A 23066-nucleotide genomic window follows, 5' to 3' on the forward strand; every position below is an offset into this window, starting at 1 on the left:
GTCTGTTGCCATGCATGACAAGCTTTAAACCCGCAGCCAATGGAAGAAATGAAGCAGGAAGGCCCCTCTGCAGCGCATATAAAATTGTTACGTTCTGATAAGCAGACTAGAAGTGCAACACACAGGCTGTGAATAATACAGACAGTTGGTACAAAAGCCAGTCAAGAAGTAGCATATTCATCATAAACTAGTCGCTTGTAGCATCATAGAAAAGACGTTTACTCAGACAGCGCAGTAATAAGACCGTAGGTCTAATATACTGATATTACGCCAATACATAAATCGGGGTTATCAAAAATTACCCATCGCTTTAACCCGATAGATTGCAGCATGAATATGATAAATTTGTCCATAGACATCAAGATATGCTCTGTTAGCTGTCCATAGTCTGATGAGAGAATGAAAGGTTTGATAGTTGTAATAATAGGTGCTGAGAATTTTTGGTTAGATCTTCAATGCATAGTTAAAAAACTGAGGGTGTCGAGACTGTCCCTAGAAGGCATCATAATGCCGCTTTGCTTCCTCCAAACGCTGTGTGATCTACAAAAGCAGCCATAAAATAACATAGTTGACTTTATAGTCAATGTTGTTTACCAACTAGAGCATGGCAGCAAAACATAGTAAATGCTTGAATTGTGAGAAGCTTGTTTTAAGCTGTCAAAATAACGAAACTGAATGCATCACAATAAAGCCATCCCAAGGCTCAAATACTGAATGGATGCAGTGCATTAGTAGATGCATGTATATCGTATGTCAATAATCCATATCTAAACAAAATATTCCAATGAGGTCATGTTTGATATCTAATGCCATCTCTTGCCAAATTCCATCATTATTTTACAGGCAGCCGAGCAAACTAATTCCAATCTGGTGACTCATCGTCAGCAGGCAGTTGACAGCGCTGACCAGAGCTGTACATTTGAAAACAATCGGTTGTGAAACCAGCTGGTCGCATTTACGAATGTGATTTTGGTTTTCCTCTTGGCATGCCAAAGTAGTAAACGTTTAACTGTAGCTCATAAAACAACTTTACTCTCATGTGCACTGTCACTATGGTACACATACATTGATAAGTTCCAACAACATGATTGTACGAATATGTGAGATAATTTACCCTCTGGTGAAAATTAATCTGCTCTGCTAAAAGGTTTTGCATCATAATTTTAAACTCCTGCTGCCGATTTGACTGGAAGTGGTTGATTTCAGCATATAAAGAAAAGGAAATAGCATCAGCGTGGCTTGTGAATGCCTGGACATCAGATTCCGTAATTTTCCCTTCGTCTCTCATTTTAAGACTCTCCCTGACTTTGGTAGAGGCGACCTGTATAAAAGCGATACCTCGTCACAATTGACACACAGTTCACGATTTTTTCATTGTGATTAGTGACAAGTGATGGCAGGCTGCCAAGTATCTGCTTAAATAATCAACTTGTATCATTACTTGCTGCAACAGCTGCAGAATCCCGCACACTGAGAACAGCATTTGGCTTATAAAAGTTGTCAGTGCAACACGTCTACACTAGATCCTCTATAGCAAACTAACCAGAAAACAGCCAAAAATGGTATGGTACAACTGAGGTAACAATCATAGCATAGAATTTTTAGCATGAGGTTTTTTGCCATTTTCACTACAATCAGGAGATAAAATTTATTAGGTGTGCACACCTTTTGAGCACTGAGGGTAGCATCAAAGCCAGAAAGAATACCCTTGTACAAGAGAAGGTTGTCATTTAGGGGTAGCCAGTCCCGTCGTGGTTGTTGATGAAACATGGTGGCTATATCGAGATATGCTTTGCTTGTGTCAGCAATGGCGGAGTTGAGAGAAGCTGAGTTGGCACAACCGTCACATTCAAATGATTCCTTGAGTACATTTACTGCTTCCGAAACCTTTTCATATTCTTTTTTAAAATCTGTAAAACAAAGAATTAGTTTGCTAAGCACTCAGGGCACCCAACCATGCAGTGGCATACTTTGAGCCACCAGTTATATGAGATTTTGAAGTTGTTAGCCCTTTGTTTACACAAACAAGTTACTTATCTAAAGCCTGGTTCCCATATATGTCGCAAAGCACCGGCGACAGCACCGCAGGCTATTAGCGGTGAAATGGGAACCGGGTACCGCCGAGGACCGCCGGTAGTTGCCGGCGGCATCTCAATAGTTTAGCGCTGTTCAAATTTCGCAAAAGGCCGCAGGCAAAACCTTCCCGAAATGCACTGTACGGGTGAAGGTCACCATTATAAAAACGGCATGGCTAGCGAACATTTTATTTGATTACGCGATTATGTTTAGCGATGCAGCTTATATGTGAACATATACCGCCGAGCCTAATGTCACAAACGTTTTGCTGCGCAAGTTACCGGCGGAGTATCGCAATCGATATGGGAACCAGGCTTTATGGAATGTAAACAGAGCTTTTGATCATGCTAATGATGAAAATGTTGAGGCCGTATTAACTACATGTAAATAATCTGCAAGCTGACAAATTTTACAAAACAAAAACATGGATATTCTACATAATTCTAATAATGTAATAGATGCGAGTATTTCATCTACTACAAATAGCAAACTTCACTGTTATCATCAAAGTGGGTAGAACTAATGATATACCACCATGGAATCATTGCACTAATGACTGTACCAAAATCGCTAAAGCCACCTTAATAATAGGAAACCATAACATGGCTGGTATACTAGCACATTTACTACAGTTTCGGGCTTTTGGAAGCAATGCTAAACATCTTCATTGAAGACAAAAGCGTTATACAAAAGAATGTGCTGTAGTATTTGCAATAATTACTGGTACTTTACTGCAGACATTGCATAAGTTTCTTACAACAAACGCTAAACTCACCAAGAGAATTTGCCAGCACGCTTTTTTCAATGAACGATGACATGGGTCCAGCTTTGACTAATGCTCACTCTTGGTAAACTCAGCTTTTGCCATTGTGAACATTATTTTCAATAAATGGGCTTTACCCAAGTTGAGAGCGAACAAGAAACAAGCCTATTTTTTGTACTCAAAGACTAGTTTAGCATCTCATTTTCTCATCAATTACTTTTTCAGTCCAACCGCTCAATATTTTACAATGATAGACTTGGAGGTCAAATTGAACAAATGTAAATGTAGACATTATGCGCGTGTGAAGCGCGAGAACTGAATTGTTAAAAAATACGAACAAAAGATGAAGCCAAAACGTTCAAACTGGTAACAACAGATGGATACAGCAATTGAGAACATACGATGAGTGTATTTCTTATACTGGTTTGTGGAAGCAGAAGACAACTCTCGTACACCATCTTCCATCTTCTTGACAAAACTCGCAAAGTTTTCAACGTCTTTTTCTCTAAAATGTATGCAAAGCACATTGCTAAGTGATTACTTACAATAATACAGAACTTACAGTAATAGTGAGTGCTCTTATTAGTAGCGCACAGTATTACTACTATTTCTATTACTACTATTTCTATTACTACTATTTCTATTACTACTATTACTACTATTTCTATTACTACTATTTCTATTACTACTATTACTACTACCACTGCTGCAGATGTTTCTAGAAATAAGGCTTGTCATAAATATCGAGTGATTTAGAAGGAGGCTTGTTGTCTAACACAGACCTATTCCAAACCACATATTCAACTAAAATGTTCCCAGGAGTGACAGAGATGCGTGAGCAATAATGAGCCAATGAAAGTTATTTGTTGAGCTGAACCTCGTTCCTTCCAAGCTATTGAATCTAAGGCCATGAATTGGTGTATACAAGAAATAGCGTATTTACAAAAAATTCAATCAACTTACACTTTGCTAGAGTCTAATGGTTTGGGAGGCGTGACTAGAGTGTGAAAGAATCGTCCTCCCTTATATTTATCATGTTCCGCATCTCTTTTTCCTTTCTTCCAGCTCTGCATGGTAAGAGACATTTGTGATTTTAAATTTTCTAACACTTCAAAGATGTAATAGATTATTAGGGCAACAAAGCAACAGAAATACAATAGTTATCTATCCCACAGTTCTCACACTTAATAGTATAAAACGTGGTACAGAAAGTTCAAGAGTTACTGTGCAGTGAATAGGTTAGCTGAAAATTTTAAGCTGATGAACAGTTCTACATATGAAACAGTTTCCTATTTGGACGAGTATCCTGAAGACATCGTGTAAACCACAATCGATGAGTAGCCCAATAATAACATCAATATATGTACCTAAAGATAATATAGACGTGGTGTATACCATAGACACATGAGCTAAACCAGACCACCCATCGACCCTAGCTGTAGTGGACTGTACTTCTAAACCAAAGGTAGGTAAAACTTAGTCGATCAAATACAATTTTTATACAGAAATACTGACAGAAGAGCGACCAAACCAAATAATCACCTAAACAAGGCATTGTGAGTTGTAAAAGGTGACATCAAATAATTGAATATAATCTAATCATGCTGACCTTTTCATCGGTGCAGGTGAGAAAGTGTTTCCAGACTTGTGACCTGCTGACAACGGGATGGTTGGTGATGCGAGTCACCCACTCTTGTAACTGCTTCATCCTCTCATTAATGAAGTCTTCTTCATACCGACCTGTTGAGGATAGGCAGGGAACATATATGACCAGGTTAGGCCATGCTGGCTCCATTGACTAATGAACGAAAGAGCCCAGAAGAAAAAAGATGGCGCGATGAGATTGATGAAGATGGCCGACAGTAGGGGTTGTAGGTTTGGACTCAAATGCTACAGTTACTAAATCTATTTTAAAAGTTGTTTTTAGTGTTTTTATTATTTGGTGAGCAATGTTACTGTACATAAACCGGTGAAGCAATGGTGATGTCTAAGCATCACAATACAACTGATTGTGTTATAATCTGGAATAGCTTTTTCACTGAACAATTTTCAATCGCTAGGCATGCTTGTGCAGTAGTTATAGAGTAGGTCAAGAATATACATGGATAGTTTTTATATTTGCTATTTCTGACTAACAACTCAGCTAGCAGAAAAACATAGCAAACAGACAGTGTATTATTAGCACTCAGATTTTCTATATAGAAAATTTTGATAGTAGCTTGTATAAGATAAACTAATATTAGTCAAGAAACCTTGTATAAGATATACTAATGTTAGTCAAGAATCCTTGTATAAGATATACTAATGTTAGTCAAGAAACCTGTATAAGATAAACTAATATTAGTGAAGAAACCTTGTATAAGATAAACTAATATTAGTCAAGAATCCTTGTATAAAATAAACTAATATTAGTCAAGAAACCTTGTATAAGATAAACTAATATTAGTCAAGAAACCTTGTGCAAGATAAACTAATATTAGTGAAGAAACCTCGTATAAGATAAACTAATACTAGTGAAGAAACCTTGTATAAGATATACTAATATTAGTCAAGAAACCTTGTATAAGATAAACTAATATTAGTCAAGAAACCTTGTATAAGATAAACTAATATTAGTCAAGAAACCTTGTGCAAGATAAACTAATATTAGTGAAGAAACCTCGTATAAGATAAACTAATACTAGTGAAGAAACCTTGTATAAGATATACTAATATTAGTCAAGAATCCTTGTATAAGATAAACTAATATTAGTCGAGAAACCTCGTATAAGATATAAACTAATATTAGTGAAGAAACCTTGTATAAGATATACTAATATTAGTCAAGAAGCCTTGTATAAGATAAACTAATATTAGTCAAGAATCCTTGTATAAAATAAACTAATATTAGTCAAGAATCCTTGTATAAGATAAACTAATATTAGTCGAGAAACCTCGTATAAGATATAAACTAATATTAGTGAAGAAACCTTGTATAAGATATACTAATATTAGTCAAGAAGCCTTGTATAAGATAAACTAATATTAGTCAAGAATCCTTGTATAAGATAAACTAATATTAGTCAAGAAACCTTGTATAAGATATACTAATGTTAGTCGAGAAACCTCGTATAAGATATAAACTAATATTAGTGAAGAAACCTTGTATAAGATATACTAATATTAGTCAAGAAGCCTTGTATAAGATAAACTAATATTAGTCAAGAAAACCAATCTTACTAATACAATTGTAGGTGCTTTGCTGTTCAACTTAACTTCCTGAGGAGTCAAAATCTATCATCTGGTGCCGATTGTTATTTCTATCAGCCATATTTATTCCTACTGTAATATTGTTAGAATCAACAAAGTATATCACCATTCAAATTTTATCTTTGTTTCCATTAAACCTACACGAGTACCTTGAAAGAGAAATATGTAAATATTTTCTGTTCATAACAGCACTAAGAATTTAAAAACCGCTGAGGTTTTACGTTACATACGCTTGTAAGACATATTGCGAAGGCGCAATGAAAATGCAGTCTGAGACACTTGAAAGTAGACTAACAGACGTAAATCTAAAATTAATTTTTAGATAAATAATAATAACAATCACAAAAAGTTATTTCCACTAGTCTATAAAATTTCCTCATCACACATATTTGGAGGCTAAGCAAACAACATGGACTATAAATAATCAAGACTCAACACGCTTCAGATGGACGATCTAGAAAGAGACCTTCTGACCATCAAATCCTCAGAAACCTTTGTAAATTATGGCTGACTCTACCGCTACATACAAGACAAATACTCGCTGCAACTATATCAATTGGCACACAGTTAGAAGCGTACACAGTTACACAGAGAGATACTTCTCCATGGAATGCAAAGAGGTTTTAGCCCCCAACTACAGTGTAGATAATACTTTAAAAGCACTTTGGAATATATCTTTTGACAGCAAAACCTTTGTGACTAGCAGAAAGCTAGCACCAGATATGAGCAAGCACAACCAAGCGGTAACATCCTAATAGAAAACCCTACGTACAGGAGTACTGTAAGAATGTTTCTTATATGTATGTATTATTAGTGATAGCAATCAATATACACAATATATTACCTGCAATGAGAACTGCAAGCGATAGAAGCGAACCAGATATAATAGACGGATGTACAGAAAGTGTGCTAAAATCATGTGACCAGCAAGGTGGGTGACTTGTGTATAGAGTACCTGATATCTGCTTGTCAGGAAGAGGGGGGATAACTATTGTAGGATACTTTTCAGCAAATCTACCCTGGAGCCAATCAAAATGTTTATACCGTCTCTGTACCGCGATACCACTAAACTGCAGAACAATAAAAATATCACTATAAAAGCTGAAAGACTAAACAGAAAAAATGTCTGTGCATCATACCAACAGACAATGCCTATGTAAAATATATATTGCACTAGTTCAAATATGACCACTAGAAATAATTTATGAATGAACTTGGGGTGTCAATAAGAATAGCTTATGCGCATTTTAGACAGTTACAAACAGGTGCCTACGAGACCACCTGCACAAGATTATCAATTGAACTGCCAGATAAAAGCATAAATTCATTTCTCTTGTGTCAGTAGATGATAACAGAGGGAGTAGAATGATTGTAAGCCTTCTTATCAGGTCAGCTGATCGAAATACAGTTACATGCTACACGTACCAGCTCATCAATTCCAGAGTAAGTATGAGGAAATATATTTAGAATGGTATAAGCAGTACTCTTCACCCGACCATCATATTATATCATATCGGTATATACAACAGCTGAATGTGATCAGAACTATTTGATATCGAAATATTATTGATAGAATACATCTCTACAGAAACAATCTAAAAGATAGCACATTCATACAGTAACATCTATAAGTAGGAATTGGCGGACACATAGATGAAGTAAGTTAATATACTTACAGATGGAGTAAGTTGATATACTTACAGATAGAGTAAGTTATTATACTTACAGATGGAGTAAGTTAATATACTTACAGATGGAGTAAGTTGATATACTTACAGATAGAGTAAGTTATTATACTTACAGATGGAGTAAGTTAATATACTTACAGACAGAGTAAGTTGATATACTTACAGATAGAGTAAGTAATTATACTTACAGATGGAGTAAGTTAATATACTTACAGACAGAGTAAGTTAATATACTTACAGATGGAGTAAGTTATTATACTTACAGATGGAGTAAGTTACTACAATTACTAATAGAGCAAGTTAATATACCTACAGACAGAGTAACTTACTAAAATTACTAATAGAGTAAGTTAATAAACTTACAGATGGACTAAGTTAATATACTTACAGATGGAGTAAGTTAATATACTTACAGATGGAGTAAGTTACTAGAACTACTAATAGAGTAAATTAATATACTTACAGATGGAGTAAATTATATACTTACAGATGGAGTAAGTTATATACTTACAGATGGAGTAAGTTGATATACTATGAAACTTTTGAGCCCTTTTAATTTACTCGATTTTTTAGGTGAATCGACGAGACAGGAAAATGGTTCCCGATTTTCTTCCCATTCCCAGCCATTGGCTGTCTCCTACAAATGCATGGAGTGACGTAGAGACAGCCTCATAACATGTAGGCAGACAACTCCCCATCCCTGTTGTTTTTAGTAGAACATCAAAGCAACAGCAACTGTTGATGGCGACACTCCATTAAAGACATTGAGTAGAGGAGCTAAACAAAACTTCTTCAATAGATAGAACACAGTATCTTAATAGATCAAACACAGATCAAACACATCTCTTAATAGCTTGACTGCTTCAAACGAGCCCTGAGCCACTAGTTATACTTCATTTGGTCATGCGTAGAACTAAAATAAATATCTCTTCCATCATTATCACTATGAAACAAACAACCGCACTGCTCTTCTCACAACGGCTTTGATACATAATGAGAAGACATAATAAGCTTCAATACGTATTAACAATGAGAAGGAAGATAATGGAGACACCAATTAACTAACAGAATTATCAAAGAGACTGCCTGGATTAATAAATCATTAATGGAGCTAATTGTTGTGATTAAAGACTTTGGCTATAAGCAACTATTTGATTGAATAGATGCAATGACAATGCTACACAAAAAGCTAGTCAAACCAATAAAATAAGGTATTCATTAATCGACATGCGTAGACAGCGTAGCGCGTAAGAAACGTATTGAGGAAAGGGATTCATACAGACAAGCGTTACTCACTATAATTCTGATCTTTTCATTTTCCGGAACATTCTGAGCATCATGACTCATCAACTGCATGTCAAAACCCAGTTTGTTGTATGTAGATATCCTGCAGCATACAAGACAATACAGGTACTCTGGAGAAAAACTGTCAGATTTATTTAAGGAGGAAATATTTCCGAGCAAGCTTTTCGACTGCTTGCCATTTTATACGACGGAAACGTCTTACCTGCCTGCAGTCTTAGTTCTTGTTGTCCCCTCACGCCGAGGCACATTAAGTCTCTGCTGGTTATCACCCATTTGACTAGCCTGCAAAAACAATATTAATTTTCGCTTTCCAATAAGATACTTACCTCCCTTAAAGGTTGACTTGCAACAAAATTCATATTACAGTTATTTGATATCAAAAGATTCAACATGTCTTACTCTGCTGTGTTGTTGGTGCAAAATAAGTGGAAATGTGATTACAAGCTCTTAAAAGCTAAAAAACGAACAGTTTATCGCAGCCATCACGAAACCGCTGTAGATTAGAATCCCTTTCCAAAACGGCTCAAATGGGACGTAATTGAACACGATGACTTCTGTTTACACTTTCATGCAACCTCATTCGTCGAAATATTTTTACAAATAAACTTCACGCATTCAATAAAATCTTAGCTCAAAGGAGTGCATATCATCCTCTGATAAACATGACGAGCCTGTTGGTCACATGTGATAGTCGAAAAATGCTGTAGAAATTATTCGTGCTGTTTAGCAGGAGTATGGATCACACGATCAGATTACGACTTGACAATTAGAGCAAGCCGAAACAAAACTGTAAACTAGCGAGCGTCTATATTTGGTAAGTGCTTTTTGCTAAAACCTGAAGTGTCTGTCATAAACTAGTGCTACGAGAAGTTTTATATTGAGCCTTTTATTGGCCTTTCAATTCACGTGAGAACATCACGTGTCACGACAATAACCAAATCGTTTGACTATGTCAGAGAAATAAATTGATTCCAATCTATGGCGGTTTCGTGATGGCGGCGATTAACTGTTCGTTTTTTAGGTTTTAAGAGCTTGTAATCACATTTCCACATATTTTGCGCCTACAACACAGCAGAGAAGGACATGAAAAATTTTTTGATACCAAATAACTGTAATGTGAATTTTGTTGCAAGTCAATCTCTAAATTTGGTGGTTGAAAAAAAACTCAATCTAATGCTAACAAATTATCTTTTTACGTGTTCATCGCCGACACTCGAGCCTCCATCGTCAGACCATTCGTCTTCCCAGTCGTCTTCATCAGCTCCAGGTGCTGAGGCCGCATGACTTGGGGCAGCATGACTTGCCTGAGGCTGGTCCCAACTCGACTGCTAGAAAAGTCCAATAGACATTAAGGCAAGGTCATGACAAGACTGCCAACAACTACGTCTCTGGCCTAAACTATGTGGTAACTACAAGCTAATTACTAAGCAGGTACGATGTACTTCCTTGAATAAACGGAAAGGTCTAGTCTTGAAACAACTCAGATGGTAACATTATACAATGCCAATTGTTTACCTAGTGCTTTCAGTGACTGCCATAACATTATGTCAAAGGATTATAACAATATCATGCTATCACGAAGGGTGTACCTACAGATGTATATACACTCATATTTCATCTCAGTTTCCCCCCAAGACCCAATTAAGCTGTTGATGAATTGCGTTTTTATAAGATTCTCGAGGAAGCTGTACTCAATCAGTCAGAGGGTCGGAGGTTAAATTAGAAAAGCAGCAGCGCCACTGCTGCTCCGAATAAGACGATGTGATCATCAAAGTTTATCATAATAAGATATTTAGTGAACAAAAATCTAGTGGATTTCATCAATGATCAATTTAGATCTGATCAGTGACCAATAAAGATCTGATTAGATATCAATATAGATTCCATCAGTGACCGATATAGATCTAATATATAGGTCACTGATATAGACCTGATCAGTGATCAATATAGATCTGATCAGTGATCGATATAGATCTGATCAGTGACCAATATAGATCTGACCAGTGATCAATACAGATCAGATCAGTGATCAATATAGATCTGATCGTGATCAATATAGTGCTTGAAAAGTAATCAGGCTGCTACAGCCTCATAATCACAGTGATCAGTTGCAAGTGTGGGGGTGATCTTCATAGAGAGGATGGAGCTAAGGCTAATACTGCAATACCACATTATCTTCAGTTGTGTCATTTACAGTAGTGCTGTTTGCAGAGTCTTCTGGCAAGCTTGATGACTGCATAGATAACAATATTGGCTGATCGAAAAATAACAAAACAACAAGAGATAGCAAAGGACAAATAATGACTAAGCACTGCATAGCTCAAGCAAAATGTCCTACCGGTGGTTGACCCCAAGAATTATTTGTTGTCTGAGACTGTACATTCGGCAGCGGTGGTGGAGGCATTGAAGGCTCAGGCAGCGAAGGAGATACAATGAGTTCAACATAGTCCTTTGGGATAAAACCTGTCTCTCCACGCTGATTGCGGGCCTCCCACCATCCTTCTCCTACATCCTACAAAATGATTAGTTACATGTAGGGGAGGGTCGGGTACGTTGCAACAAAAAATGCATTTTTTGCTATAATGTTTTCCTAAACTATTGGAATATAATGTAGATAATCACAAAGGATGCAGAAATATGTTTTACATATGTATGCCAAATGCCAATACTGCTAGTTGTATACTTTGGAAAATATCACAAAAGTACTAACTGCACATGTGGTGTGTCAACGTGCCCCAGTAAGGGGTACGTTTTCTTGAATTTATTGTCAGTCAAACAATTCAAATTTCCACTCATTATCTGAGCAAGAGAAACTTGAAAAGAGTTGGCTACGAACTTCAAAACACTGTGTACAACAATCACGACAAACAAAATTTCACGGTACAAAACATGTATACATGTTGATCTAAAGATAAAAGTTTTCTTTCTATATGTTAGCATTTGCAGTAATTATATCAATATTGTCCAGAAATTTAAGGGTTCATCATGAGGATTAACTTTTTGATGTTATCGAGGTTTGCATCAAACCGCAGCTGCAACGCTACTCAAGCTGCTCCCTCTATAAGAATAGAGGGGCTAATTGAGATGTGTTGCAACTTGCCCCTCTATTCTCATCATATACTATGTTTCCATGGTGCGCAGTACTGCGATGCAGCCCCCTCCGAAGTCGAGGGGATTGTACGTTTCCATGCTACGCAGTGATTTTCAGCAAATTAGCAGAGAAGAGAAATTGTGTAAATCGAATCGCCTGATGTAGAAATTGAATCGATCATGGATACCGAACGCCAGAAACGGTCTTTTTATGCTTCTGTCATCATTATACTTTTATTTACAATACACATTCACAAGGTTTTACAAACCTTAACACAATTTTTACAAAGTAATATACAGTCAAACATGGATAACTCGAACTTCACGGGACCGAGCAAAAGTGTTCGAATTATCAGAGCGTTCAAGTTATCAGAGCAATGTCACAAGTCCATGTATTTACTTATTTATTAGTAGATACATGTACATATACAAACTATAATATAAATCAAAAGCACAAATGGCTTGTTTCAAATTAAATGCTTCTAATGTAAAGTTTAAAATGTTTTTATCAAAAAGTATAGACATTTTTCTATCACTTGAGAGTGGTTTGTTGTTTGAGATGATGTTATTGCCAGGACGTTTTTCAGATTGACATTGGCAAAACTTGATCGTTGTTGAAATGCTCAAAAGAAAAGACATATTTTTCTTTTGAGCGTTTTACCCACGATCAATTTTGTTGATGTTTCTTGAAGTTTATGCAAAGATAACTTTACTTTACCTGGGATTCGTTAAGAGCAACACTCCGAGGCAGTTCAATTAAAAGTTTTACGAGGTTTTGCGATACATTGTATATCACTCACGCTTTTTGAATGGATACTTATTGAATGTACACACGTATTTTGTGTTTAGGTCAAACGATGAATAGTTTTTTTAGCTAAGACAACGTGTACGTTTAATTACCACAATTTTTAAGATGTTTTAAACATTCAACATTCCGACGTTGATTGAACACGGAATCAACGTCGGAAAACTATTCGTCACGGGCTAGCCGGGTCACGCACTCAAAGATTTTCGCCACGCACATACAAAACAACATGCTGTTTTTGTTTTGTATGTGCGTGGCGAAAATCCTTGCGCGCGTGACCCGGCTAGCCCGTGCTACTCATCGTATAGCAGTATAAATCAAATTTCACCAAACCTTTAGAAAAGTCGTTGACAGAAATATTTTGCCGATGGTGGTAATAACGACGCTTATGAATTACGAAAAGATGAGGTTTACCTCTATGGCTTTGAAAAAAGTGATTTTCTAAAGCGATAACAACCGTTTCGGTATCCGTTGGGCAAAAAAACAGTTCGAATTAACAGTGTTGAGTTCGAGTTATCTATAGCAATTTATCATTACGTGGGAACGGACCAAAGAAACCGTTCGAATTAACCATGTGTTCGAGCTATTCGTGGGCGAGTTATCCATGTTTGACTGTATTTTTAATAAGTATTTTTTAAGTAATATATTATTTAAACGTTAATTTAGGACTTGCCACCTATTTTTCGAAAAGTGTTGGCATCAATAACAATGTCTAGGAAAGTAATCACCTCATCATCCTCGTGGGTGCAGACCATAATTAAATTTAGGTGAAAGAGGATCCAAAGAATAGAAAAAAACAAGATTAGCGGGATAACATTTGTACTAGTTTATGGCCCTCGAAGAATCAGTCTCCACGGCATGAGAGCTATGCGCAGCCACTGCGCAGTTGCTGTTTCCTTGCTGCGAATTTGCACTGGCTTCGCACTGATCAGTGCGAAGCCTGATCATGATTCGGAGAGGGTGCAACTCCGAAGCACTGCGCATCATGGAAACATAGTGATTAACACATGTTGCAATTAGCATCATGCAATGATGCTAATTGTGTTTCAACCGTGCCCCATATGACTCTGAGTAACCAAAATGTTCATCCCAATTCAGGATGATGCAACATAATGAAGTTGGTGGGTGCATTACGAACATGTCTATAGCTGCCTCCACTGACTTTTGTTAACATGTGATGATGTAGAAAGAAGATATGCAATTCTCTAAATTTGGATACAAAAATGAAAAGGCAAAAAATTACCAACAAATTTACAAAACCATGGCACAACTGAATTTCTGTTCTTTTCATTTCATACAATCAAGATATCTCATAAGATGACCTAGAAAGCTCTTTAGTTAGTGAGGTAAGAATTCAATATGATGAAAACAAGCAAGAAATTTGAGGGTGTTTCAATGTGCCCCGTGTTGCAATGTGCTACACTATCCCCTACATTATGAATGTTATACATAAATAGTTAAATACCATAAGCACCAGCAGCAAGAATGCTGCAAGGAAATGAAGGTGTATTTACCTCATTCACGATGGTGATAATTTCATTGGCTGCCAACTGAAGTTCTCCTTCAGTCTGGGTGACGAAGTCATAAATTACTTGAGCCTGTCATGAACAAAATTGATCTTTTGAAATTTAATGTCTCTCGACCTGGCATTGGACTAACTGAAGGTCTACAGAGATTATGAAAGAATGTTGTGGTTGTTGAATGAAACAGGTTAAACTAGGAGGCAGATGCTTGTTGGTGAAGATTATAAGCCACTAGTTGCACATACATGTACTTGCTTGACACTGACCTCAGATTTCATTAGTTTTACAGACATACAAAAGACATACAGACATACAGTTCATTCGAAAACAAATCATGAGGTTCAGTAACAGAATATTGCTAACAAATTGTTAAAAATGATCAGCTACAACAATTAGAAATTATGTAATTGAGATATTATGTAAGATTATGTAATTGAGAAATTAGGTAAGATTATGTAAGAGATTATGTAACTGACAGCAACAAAGACACGAAATGCAGCTTTTGGTGTTAGATTTGGTAGAAATCAACTCTTGTGTCCATAAGTCCTCTATCATTGGTTTATAAATGTTCGACAGCAATTTTTACTGCAAGATATTAATAACAATAGTATCATTTTTACATCATTTCATGAGAGTCAGTCATGAAAATGATACTGTAAATGAAAACAAAAACAAAACTTTGCCTCTTGCTGATGAGACCTATAAAACAACCTACGCTCACAGAATTATTTCTAGTAGCCCTAAAACCTATTGTTTATTGATAATATTTTGCTGTTATAAATAATGCTGCTTTATATAAATAAAACAGGTTAGCATAATAGCTAATAATAGAACCAGTCAGGTCACTGTCTACTATGGCACCAAAACATGGCTGTTATTTTTCATCTTAACGAAAAGAGAAACAGCCATTATTGTCATTACTAACAGACCTGAGCTTACAAGCATATCGTTGCCATGTACATTTAGTGTCATTGCCTCAAGGGCACAACAGCCAGTAAGTTATACAACCGGTTCGCAAGTAAAATGAAATTTTATAGTAAGCTATATAGCCTATATATCTTATTGAAAAATTGCTAGCAGACCTATCAAGTGCACCAGCCATCTACATGTACATATAAAGAATATATATGTATATACAGTAGAACTACATCAGTGCTCAACACCCTTATTCCAACAATTCAGAGCTTAATAAAAAAATTGAAGAAAAAGTATATTTGAATTCAAACAGCTTTTTGGAGCTGGGAGTATCCAAGTCTAGCCCGAGAATGCTGAATGAGAACGAAGAGTCAAGTGAAGTTGAGTGCACTGTTTGGCCCTTCTCAATTATTCGGTAAACATCTATTCACCTCCGACTGTTAAGAGGTACGCAGTTCATTCAAAGATTTTTTGGCACTTTTCTATTTGTTTTGTGTTGCTTTAGCTCTTAATAGCGAGTCTTAAAAAAGAGAGTGATAAAGGGAAGGCGTAGAGAAAAACAGTAGACAACCTTTGAACTGTTAGAGGAAATTATTGCTTAGACATTTTTTTACTATTAAACTTATTTTGTGTAAGGTTAAAAATGAATTAAAACACTTATCATGAAATGATTTTTTGTCCTTGAACAAACGGGCGCCCAACAGCCAAATCCGAACGAATTATGGTCAAAGATCGAGGTTCCACTTTATATATAACTAGCTGCATTACCCGTCTACGGGAACAGATTCACTTACAGCAAAAGGTTTATTGAGAGCTGTCTTTCTTACTGTAAAGCGATTCCAAATATGCAGTCTACTGAAATTGTTGCCCGGATCTGACTATGCATATACATATGCAGTCATACGTGTCAATAATGCTAAGGAGAACAATGGAAGTCTACAATGTTTTTTACAGCTAGATGCATGTAAAATCTAGTAAATATTCTAGCTTAATGTGTCTAGATTCTTGCATCCGCTCATACCCCTCTATATTTGCAGTTGACGATCGCGCGCTTTTGCTACCGACTCCCCGACTCGGCCGACCAGTTTTTACCCGCCGAGCAGTTAACAATCGCAAGTTTGCACTCGCCTAGCCAACAATCCCCTCACAATCAATCGTCTCGCATTAGCCTCGCAATCAATCGCCTTGCACTCGCCTCGCAGTCACTATGTTTCCATGGTGCGCAGTACTGCGATGCAGCCCCTCCGAAGTCGAGGAGATTGTACGTTTCCATGCTGCGCAGTGGTTTTCAGCAAATTAGCATAGAAGAGAAATTGTATAAATCGAATCGCCTGATGGAGAAATTGAATCAATCATGGATACCGAACGTCAGAAACGGTCTTTCTATGCTTCTGTCATCATTATACTTTTATTTACAATACACATTCACAAGGTTTAACAAACCTTGACACAATTTTTACAAAGTAATATAGTTTTAATAAGTATTTTTCAAGTAATATATTATTTAAACGTTAATTTAGGACTTGCCACATATTTTTCGAAAAGTGTTGGCATCGATAACAAAGTCTAGGAAAGTAATCACCTCATCATCCTCATGGGTGCAGACCATAATTAAATATAGGTGAAAGAAGATCGGAAGAATAGAAAAAACAAGATTAGCGGGATAACATTTGTACTAGTTAATGGCCCTCGAAGAATCCGTCTCCATGGCATGAGAGCTATGCGCAGCCACTGCGCAGTTGCTGTTTCCTTGCTGCGAATTTGCACTGGCTTCGCACTGATCGGTGCGCAGTGATTTCAGTGCGAAGACGCCGTTTCCATGATTCAGAGAGGGCGCAACTCCGAAGCACTGCGCATCATGGAAACATAGTGAATGAATCGTCTTGCACTCAATCGCATTGCAATCAATTGCCTCACACTCGCCTTGCAACCAATCGCCTCACACTGGCCTTGCAATCAATCGCCTCGCACTCACAATCAACCGCCTCGCATTCAATCGCTGTGCAATCAATCACCTTGCTCTCGCCTTGCAATCAATCGCCTTGCTCTCGCCTTGCAATCAATCGCCTCGCACTCGCTTTGCAATCAATCGCCTCGCAATCAATCGCCTCGCACTCAATCACCTCGCACTCACCTCGCAATATATCGCCTCGCACTCGCTTTGCAATCAATCGCCTCGCAATCAACCGCCTCGCAATCAATTGTCTAGCACTCGCCAACTCGTTCGTCAGAAGCACCGTGCCTAGGGACTCCGATTTATTTCGGCAAAACATGACAGTTTGGGATTAACAATAGGCGGTCTAAACGGCATCTATGCCGAAATAGATGTTATAACACTTATAAATGACAATTTATAAGTGTTATACAGTGTTACTAAAGTGTTGGAATAAGTTAAAGTTAATTATTTAAAATCCAGCTAGATTTTTCTCCCTGAAATCACGACAAGTCTATCTTGTGTTTCTGCACTCTTCAGGTGACTGGTGGTGTATGGCTAGTGGAATTGCCTTTCCTGGTGTTACCGGTGTAACAGTTGTTCGTAGAGCTCTTCGACTCTGCCTAGATCGTGTTGGGCAATTCGATTCAGACAAAGGCGGAGCTACGAACAACATCAGTGACACGAGGAAAGGCTATTCTACCAGTCATACACCACCAGTCCCTTGAAGAGTGCTGAAGAACGAAACAAACTTGTCATACCCTATTCCAACACTCTAGCTACTTATATAACTTTAGTTATATAAGTAGCTAGAGTGTTGGAATAGGGTATGACAAGTTTGTTTCGTTATAACTTTAGTTATATATAAATACATGTAACTAGTTGTATAGTTGTAGTTAGAACACTCTAGTTATATATATATTTGTTTTTTTTTAGATGTGGTGGTGCCGTGATGTGAGGTCTCATATAACTGCACCACTACATTTATTATATATTGACTATTTAAAAATATAGTTACATTATATGTGAAAGAGTATATGCTTACCAATATCTAACCTGAAATGATCGAGTTGAAACTTGGCAAAACATGAAAATATTATGTGTTAGAGGTCTAGTACTTATTAAGAATTAACGGAGTCCTTCAAAACATCTTGAAAATGCATACTCAAGTAATTAAATACTTCATTTTAGCTAATTCTAGGTAAGCAAAAAAACACGAAAAAACCAATTGTTCTACGTGGAATGATGGAGATGTTCAATTCACAAGAGTGATCAGTGAGTAAGATGAATGCATGGCTTGGTGTTAAACCAAGAAACATTTTACTACTAAAACTTTATAATCTCAAAACTTGAATACTGTAAAAAAGCTGGCCAATACAATTTTACAGGTAAAATGCATTCAAGACAGTTGGTAGCAATGCATGGTACCATGTACAGTTACCATTCTGTTTTCCTTCGTAAGACCGCAATCCATGTTTCACATAAAAATTGTTAATGTTATTGACTAAAGTTTGCCCTAACTTAAGGTTACCTTTGATGTAGAATACTCTATTTTGTAGCTATTTAAAAAGCTTGATTTGGCTTTTTCAAGCAGATCCCTACACCGTATGCTTAATCGGGAATGAGGAAAAATATTCGTTGTCAAGTATTCGGTATCAAGCGGTATGTTATTATATATGAAGCACCAAGCAGTATGTTGGTATGTGAGACACCAAGCACAATGTTTGGTTATGATTAGGTTGACTTGCAACAAAATTCACATTATAGTTATTTGATATGAAAAGATTCACCATGTTTTACTCTATTGTGATGTAGGTGCAAAATATGTGGGAATGTGATTACAAGCGCTTAAAAGCTCAAAAACGAACAGCTAATCGCAGCCACACGAAACGGCTGTAGTTTGGATTCTCTTTCCAAAACGGCTCAAATGTGACGTAGTTGTGGGAGAAGGTTTCTCTTTACACTTTCCTGCAACCTTATTCGTCGAAATATTTTTACAAATATACTTCACGCATTCAATTAAACCATGTCTATTGTTCTTACGCGTCTGTTTTATCGTCATTGTAATGCTGTCACTTTTAGCAGTGATATCTTATAACTTACCGTAAAAATTCATTTAATTTTTTAACCTTAGCTCGAAGGAGTACATATCATTCTCTGATAATCAAAACGAGCCTGTTGGTCACCTGTGATAATCGAAAAGTGTTGCAAAAATTATTTGCAAAGTATTGGGTCACATGATCAGATTACGACTTGACGATTAGATCAAGCCGAAACCAAACTGCAACGTAGCGAGCATCTATATTTGATATGGAGTCTTCGGTAAAACCCGAAGTGTTTGTCATAAACTAGTGCTACGATAAGTTTTATATTGAGCTTTTTATTGGCCTTTCAATTCACGTGAGAACATCACGTGACAAGACAATCACCAAACTGTCATGACTACGTCAGAGAAATAAACAGATTCCAATCTACGGCGGCTTTTCGTTTTTGAGCTTTTAAAAGCTTGTAATCACATTTCCACATATTTGGCACAAGTCAACACGTGGCTGCCTCCAAGATGTTTTGCTAGTTAGATGAAACATCCAAAACTTTTAAGCCTCACTTCACTGAGATCTAAGTGCTTCTAGCTTTTATTCATTGTTTTTGTTGAGCACTTTTAGCATTATATTAACTGTTTGGTATATATGTTAAAGTAGAGTAGACTGCGTTATGTACAATGGGCTACACAAAATGAAGACAGTAACAAAAAAATAATGTATCAATGTACTTTGTACAAGTTAAACTCTCTGATGAAGCTGTTGACGTTGGTATGGTTGTGGACTACTCTGTCAGATTTCCATGCATTTTTATGAATTGTACGTGAACAAAAAAATTGGTTGAGATTCTTGTTACCATCAACTTTTATTGCACATGAGGTTTGTCAGAGCTTAGTTGAGCTAATATGCAATTTTATGACATAATTAAGCACTAGATACAGAACTTTTGGAGAACTAAAAAATATATTTCAAGTATTTGTCTTTTCACAACATTTTTAGTGATGCTCGCATTTGGAGTTAAACAGGCCCCTTAGCCTTTTAACATTAAAGATATTGCTTTGGCTAGTAGGTGGAAGGTAGAACTGGCATACACAAATGTGTAGCCTAAAGACTGTAAGCACATATGTACGCTGTTCAGTGAAATCAAAATCCTACAGTGTTTTTAACATATTTAGGTCCTATTAGTATAAAAGTTGTTAAAAAGCGTCTAACACAGTTGGCATTGGATTACAGTATCACATGTGGTTATTTTGAAGCAATACAGTGCAGCAAATTTGTACCTATTAAGTTATTAATATTTAGTATCCTGTTTGATACATTGCTGGACATTTTTGACAAGCAACTATGTAGAATCTTTAACAGCTTGAGTAAAAAAAACAGGAAGAGGCTGTCAATTATATCATTCGATAAGACATTAAACAGCAACTAGGAACTAATGCTTGCATAAAACTCGAAGTGACCTAGAGGTTTCATAACGGCAAAACCGGCGACATGGATCAGGAACTCAAATTCGAAGAGACAAATTCATCAAAACTATCATAATATTCAACTTCAAATATTTTTTGGTATATGACTTCCGACAGGAGATCTAAATATTGAAATCAAAGTTAGCATACCTGCTTAACTGCCATAGTCGTGTCGCGACATTAAAAAAAACTTTGATTTGCTAACCATGAATTGTTATTCACAAGTTCATAGCATTACAATTGGTGAAGAGAGATCAGAGGAAATTTGCTGAAATCAAATTAATAATGAAAGGCGATTATTAATAGGCCCCTCAAGCTTTTAACATTTGGTCGCGAAGGCTCTTCCTACACGGAAAAAGTATGCTAACTACGGAGAACACAATTTCACAATTGCGATTAAACACGAAAAGGGGAGTTGTCTTTTCGATGCTAAATTCTTTTCACAATGTGAAAAGTACAGTAATACATTCCGATTTTAAGGCGTTGACAACCACAACGTTATTAGAACCTTTAGTTTGGGAAAAACTGTCAAACAGCTACGATTTAGTACAGTGACCACAGTGAGGTTCCACTGTGACATATGAGGCTAAACATGTGCCTAACTTAAAGGTTTACTTGCAACAAAAATCACATTACAGAGATGATTGGATGATAGCGTTAATTAGTGTAGTTTCAAACTATTTGTTTAAAATTATATATAGAAGGAAATACTAAAGTGAAATTATGACAAAGTAGGTGCTATTCAATGAATATATGATCAATTAGGTACCAGCTTTTTACAGATTACTAAAGTGACCAGTGCTTTTCTAGAGAAGCAAGACTCCAATGCTAACACTCAGTTGAGTAAGGGGGTATGACATACTTGGGTTGCAGTATCCTTTTACCATGCATAGCAGTTGTCTCACTTTTTTGGCTAAGTCAAGAAGTTTGCCCTCAGACTGCTGCCACAGCAATCATCATAGTATGGTTAAATTTACAGTGGCTTACTAGCTCCCACAATGGCGTATGACCCATAAGCTGATGAACAGGCAATGCGAGGGAGCTTGAGTGTGGTACCGAACGTAATGCTCAACTTATGTCAGGCCAAATGTTTGCAGCCCATGAACCATTCAAATAGACCACACAGATAGAACACACAAATAGACCACACAAATAGACCAAAAGCATAAGCTGACTCAGCTTGCTTAATCAAACACAAACACTTTGCCGAGCCTACCAGCTTCTTACATATGTATAAATTTGTAAATGCCATGCTTCCTCTTTGCAGGTCACTTTCTGGCGTGTATCGGTTTGTAAGGCTGCTAAGTGCGGAGGTGAGGAGAAGTTGTCCTACCTCTGCAAGCCATTACCTTCCTAACGCATTATCAAAGAAGAAACGAAAAAGTGCAAAGGATGCTTGGCAACTAAAAAATGCAGTGACTACAATCACTATACAATAAGGTGACAATAATGTGTAAATTGGCACTATACAATAACATTACTATACAATGTATTTATTAAACACTTGCTGCATTAACAAACTGCAAACCCAAGGCTTCTTTTGAAATTGTGCGGGCGTGCACGCTAGCGCACATACACACGCGCGCACACACTCTATATGTGCACAATCTAAGAATAGAGTTATATAATTACATCAGAGTAAATAGACTCATGGCACAAAGCATTATTCTTTCATTCTTTGAAACAAGAGAGTTTCTTTGCTGGTAGAATGGCAATAGTTGTCAGCAATTAAGCAATTCTATCATACGCAGCATGGCATTCACGTCTCACCAAACTCTGACTAGGCAGTTGCCTGTCAGAGTACAGACTCGTCTACACGCAGGCCTGCCAACCCTGGAGTGGGAAAGGAGTGAGAGTCTATTTTGGGAGCAATGAAAACGCCGAGGATTTGATAAGTGGGGTATATTTTCATAGAGTATAAAAACACCACAGCGAAAGATAATATAACTCCATATGGAAACCACATGGAGGTTATTGATAGATGAGAATGCCACAAATATGTTTATACATAGTTGTTTACTAATAGTAAGTATATGATTACTACTTGAAGATTGGGGCAAAAAAAACAGGTTTGCTTGGGTAAAAGGGGCAATTGCACACAAGCGTGAGATGCGTGAGGCATGGGGCAATTGCGTGAGTCTCACGCCTAATGCGTCAGAGTTAGCAGGTATGTCTACACGGCTGATTTGACAAAAACGTAATTTGATATCAGAT

The 23066-nt window shown here is 36.9% G+C and overlaps 1 protein-coding gene across 1 annotated transcript; it reads right to left on the bottom strand.

The window, feature by feature from the left end:
* Positions 1-195: 195 nt before the first annotated feature.
* On the bottom strand, positions 196-21092 carry LOC137396575 (sorting nexin-18-like). Its single transcript, XM_068082890.1, has 14 exons — positions 21003-21092; positions 14491-14574; positions 11420-11593; positions 10278-10409; positions 9284-9363; positions 9073-9163; positions 8288-8413; positions 7044-7158; positions 4449-4579; positions 3803-3906; positions 3241-3344; positions 1666-1910; positions 1115-1321; positions 196-540 (listed from the first exon to the last, which is right to left on the bottom strand). Exons 1-14 carry the CDS (start codon positions 21015-21017, stop codon positions 493-495), a joined length of 1656 nt encoding a protein of 551 aa, XP_067938991.1. The 5' UTR covers positions 21018-21092; the 3' UTR covers positions 196-492.
* Between the last annotated feature and the right edge of the window lie 1974 nt (positions 21093-23066).

This window comes from Watersipora subatra, chromosome 1 (genome assembly GCF_963576615.1).
Source record: "Watersipora subatra chromosome 1, tzWatSuba1.1, whole genome shotgun sequence".
NCBI lineage: Eukaryota > Metazoa > Bryozoa > Gymnolaemata > Cheilostomatida > Watersiporidae > Watersipora > Watersipora subatra.

Bases quoted from the DNA above. Each gene is read 5' to 3' on its own strand.
- LOC137396575 (XM_068082890.1), bottom strand. The intron at 9,364-10,277 runs GTAAAAAGATAA...TTGTTTTTGCAG, and splicing joins CGAGTGTCGGCGATGAACAC to GCTAGTCAAATGGGTGATAA. The intron at 7,159-8,287 runs GTAAGTATATAA...ATTGTTCTGCAG, and splicing joins TATATCAACTTACTCCATCT to TTTAGTGGTATCGCGGTACA.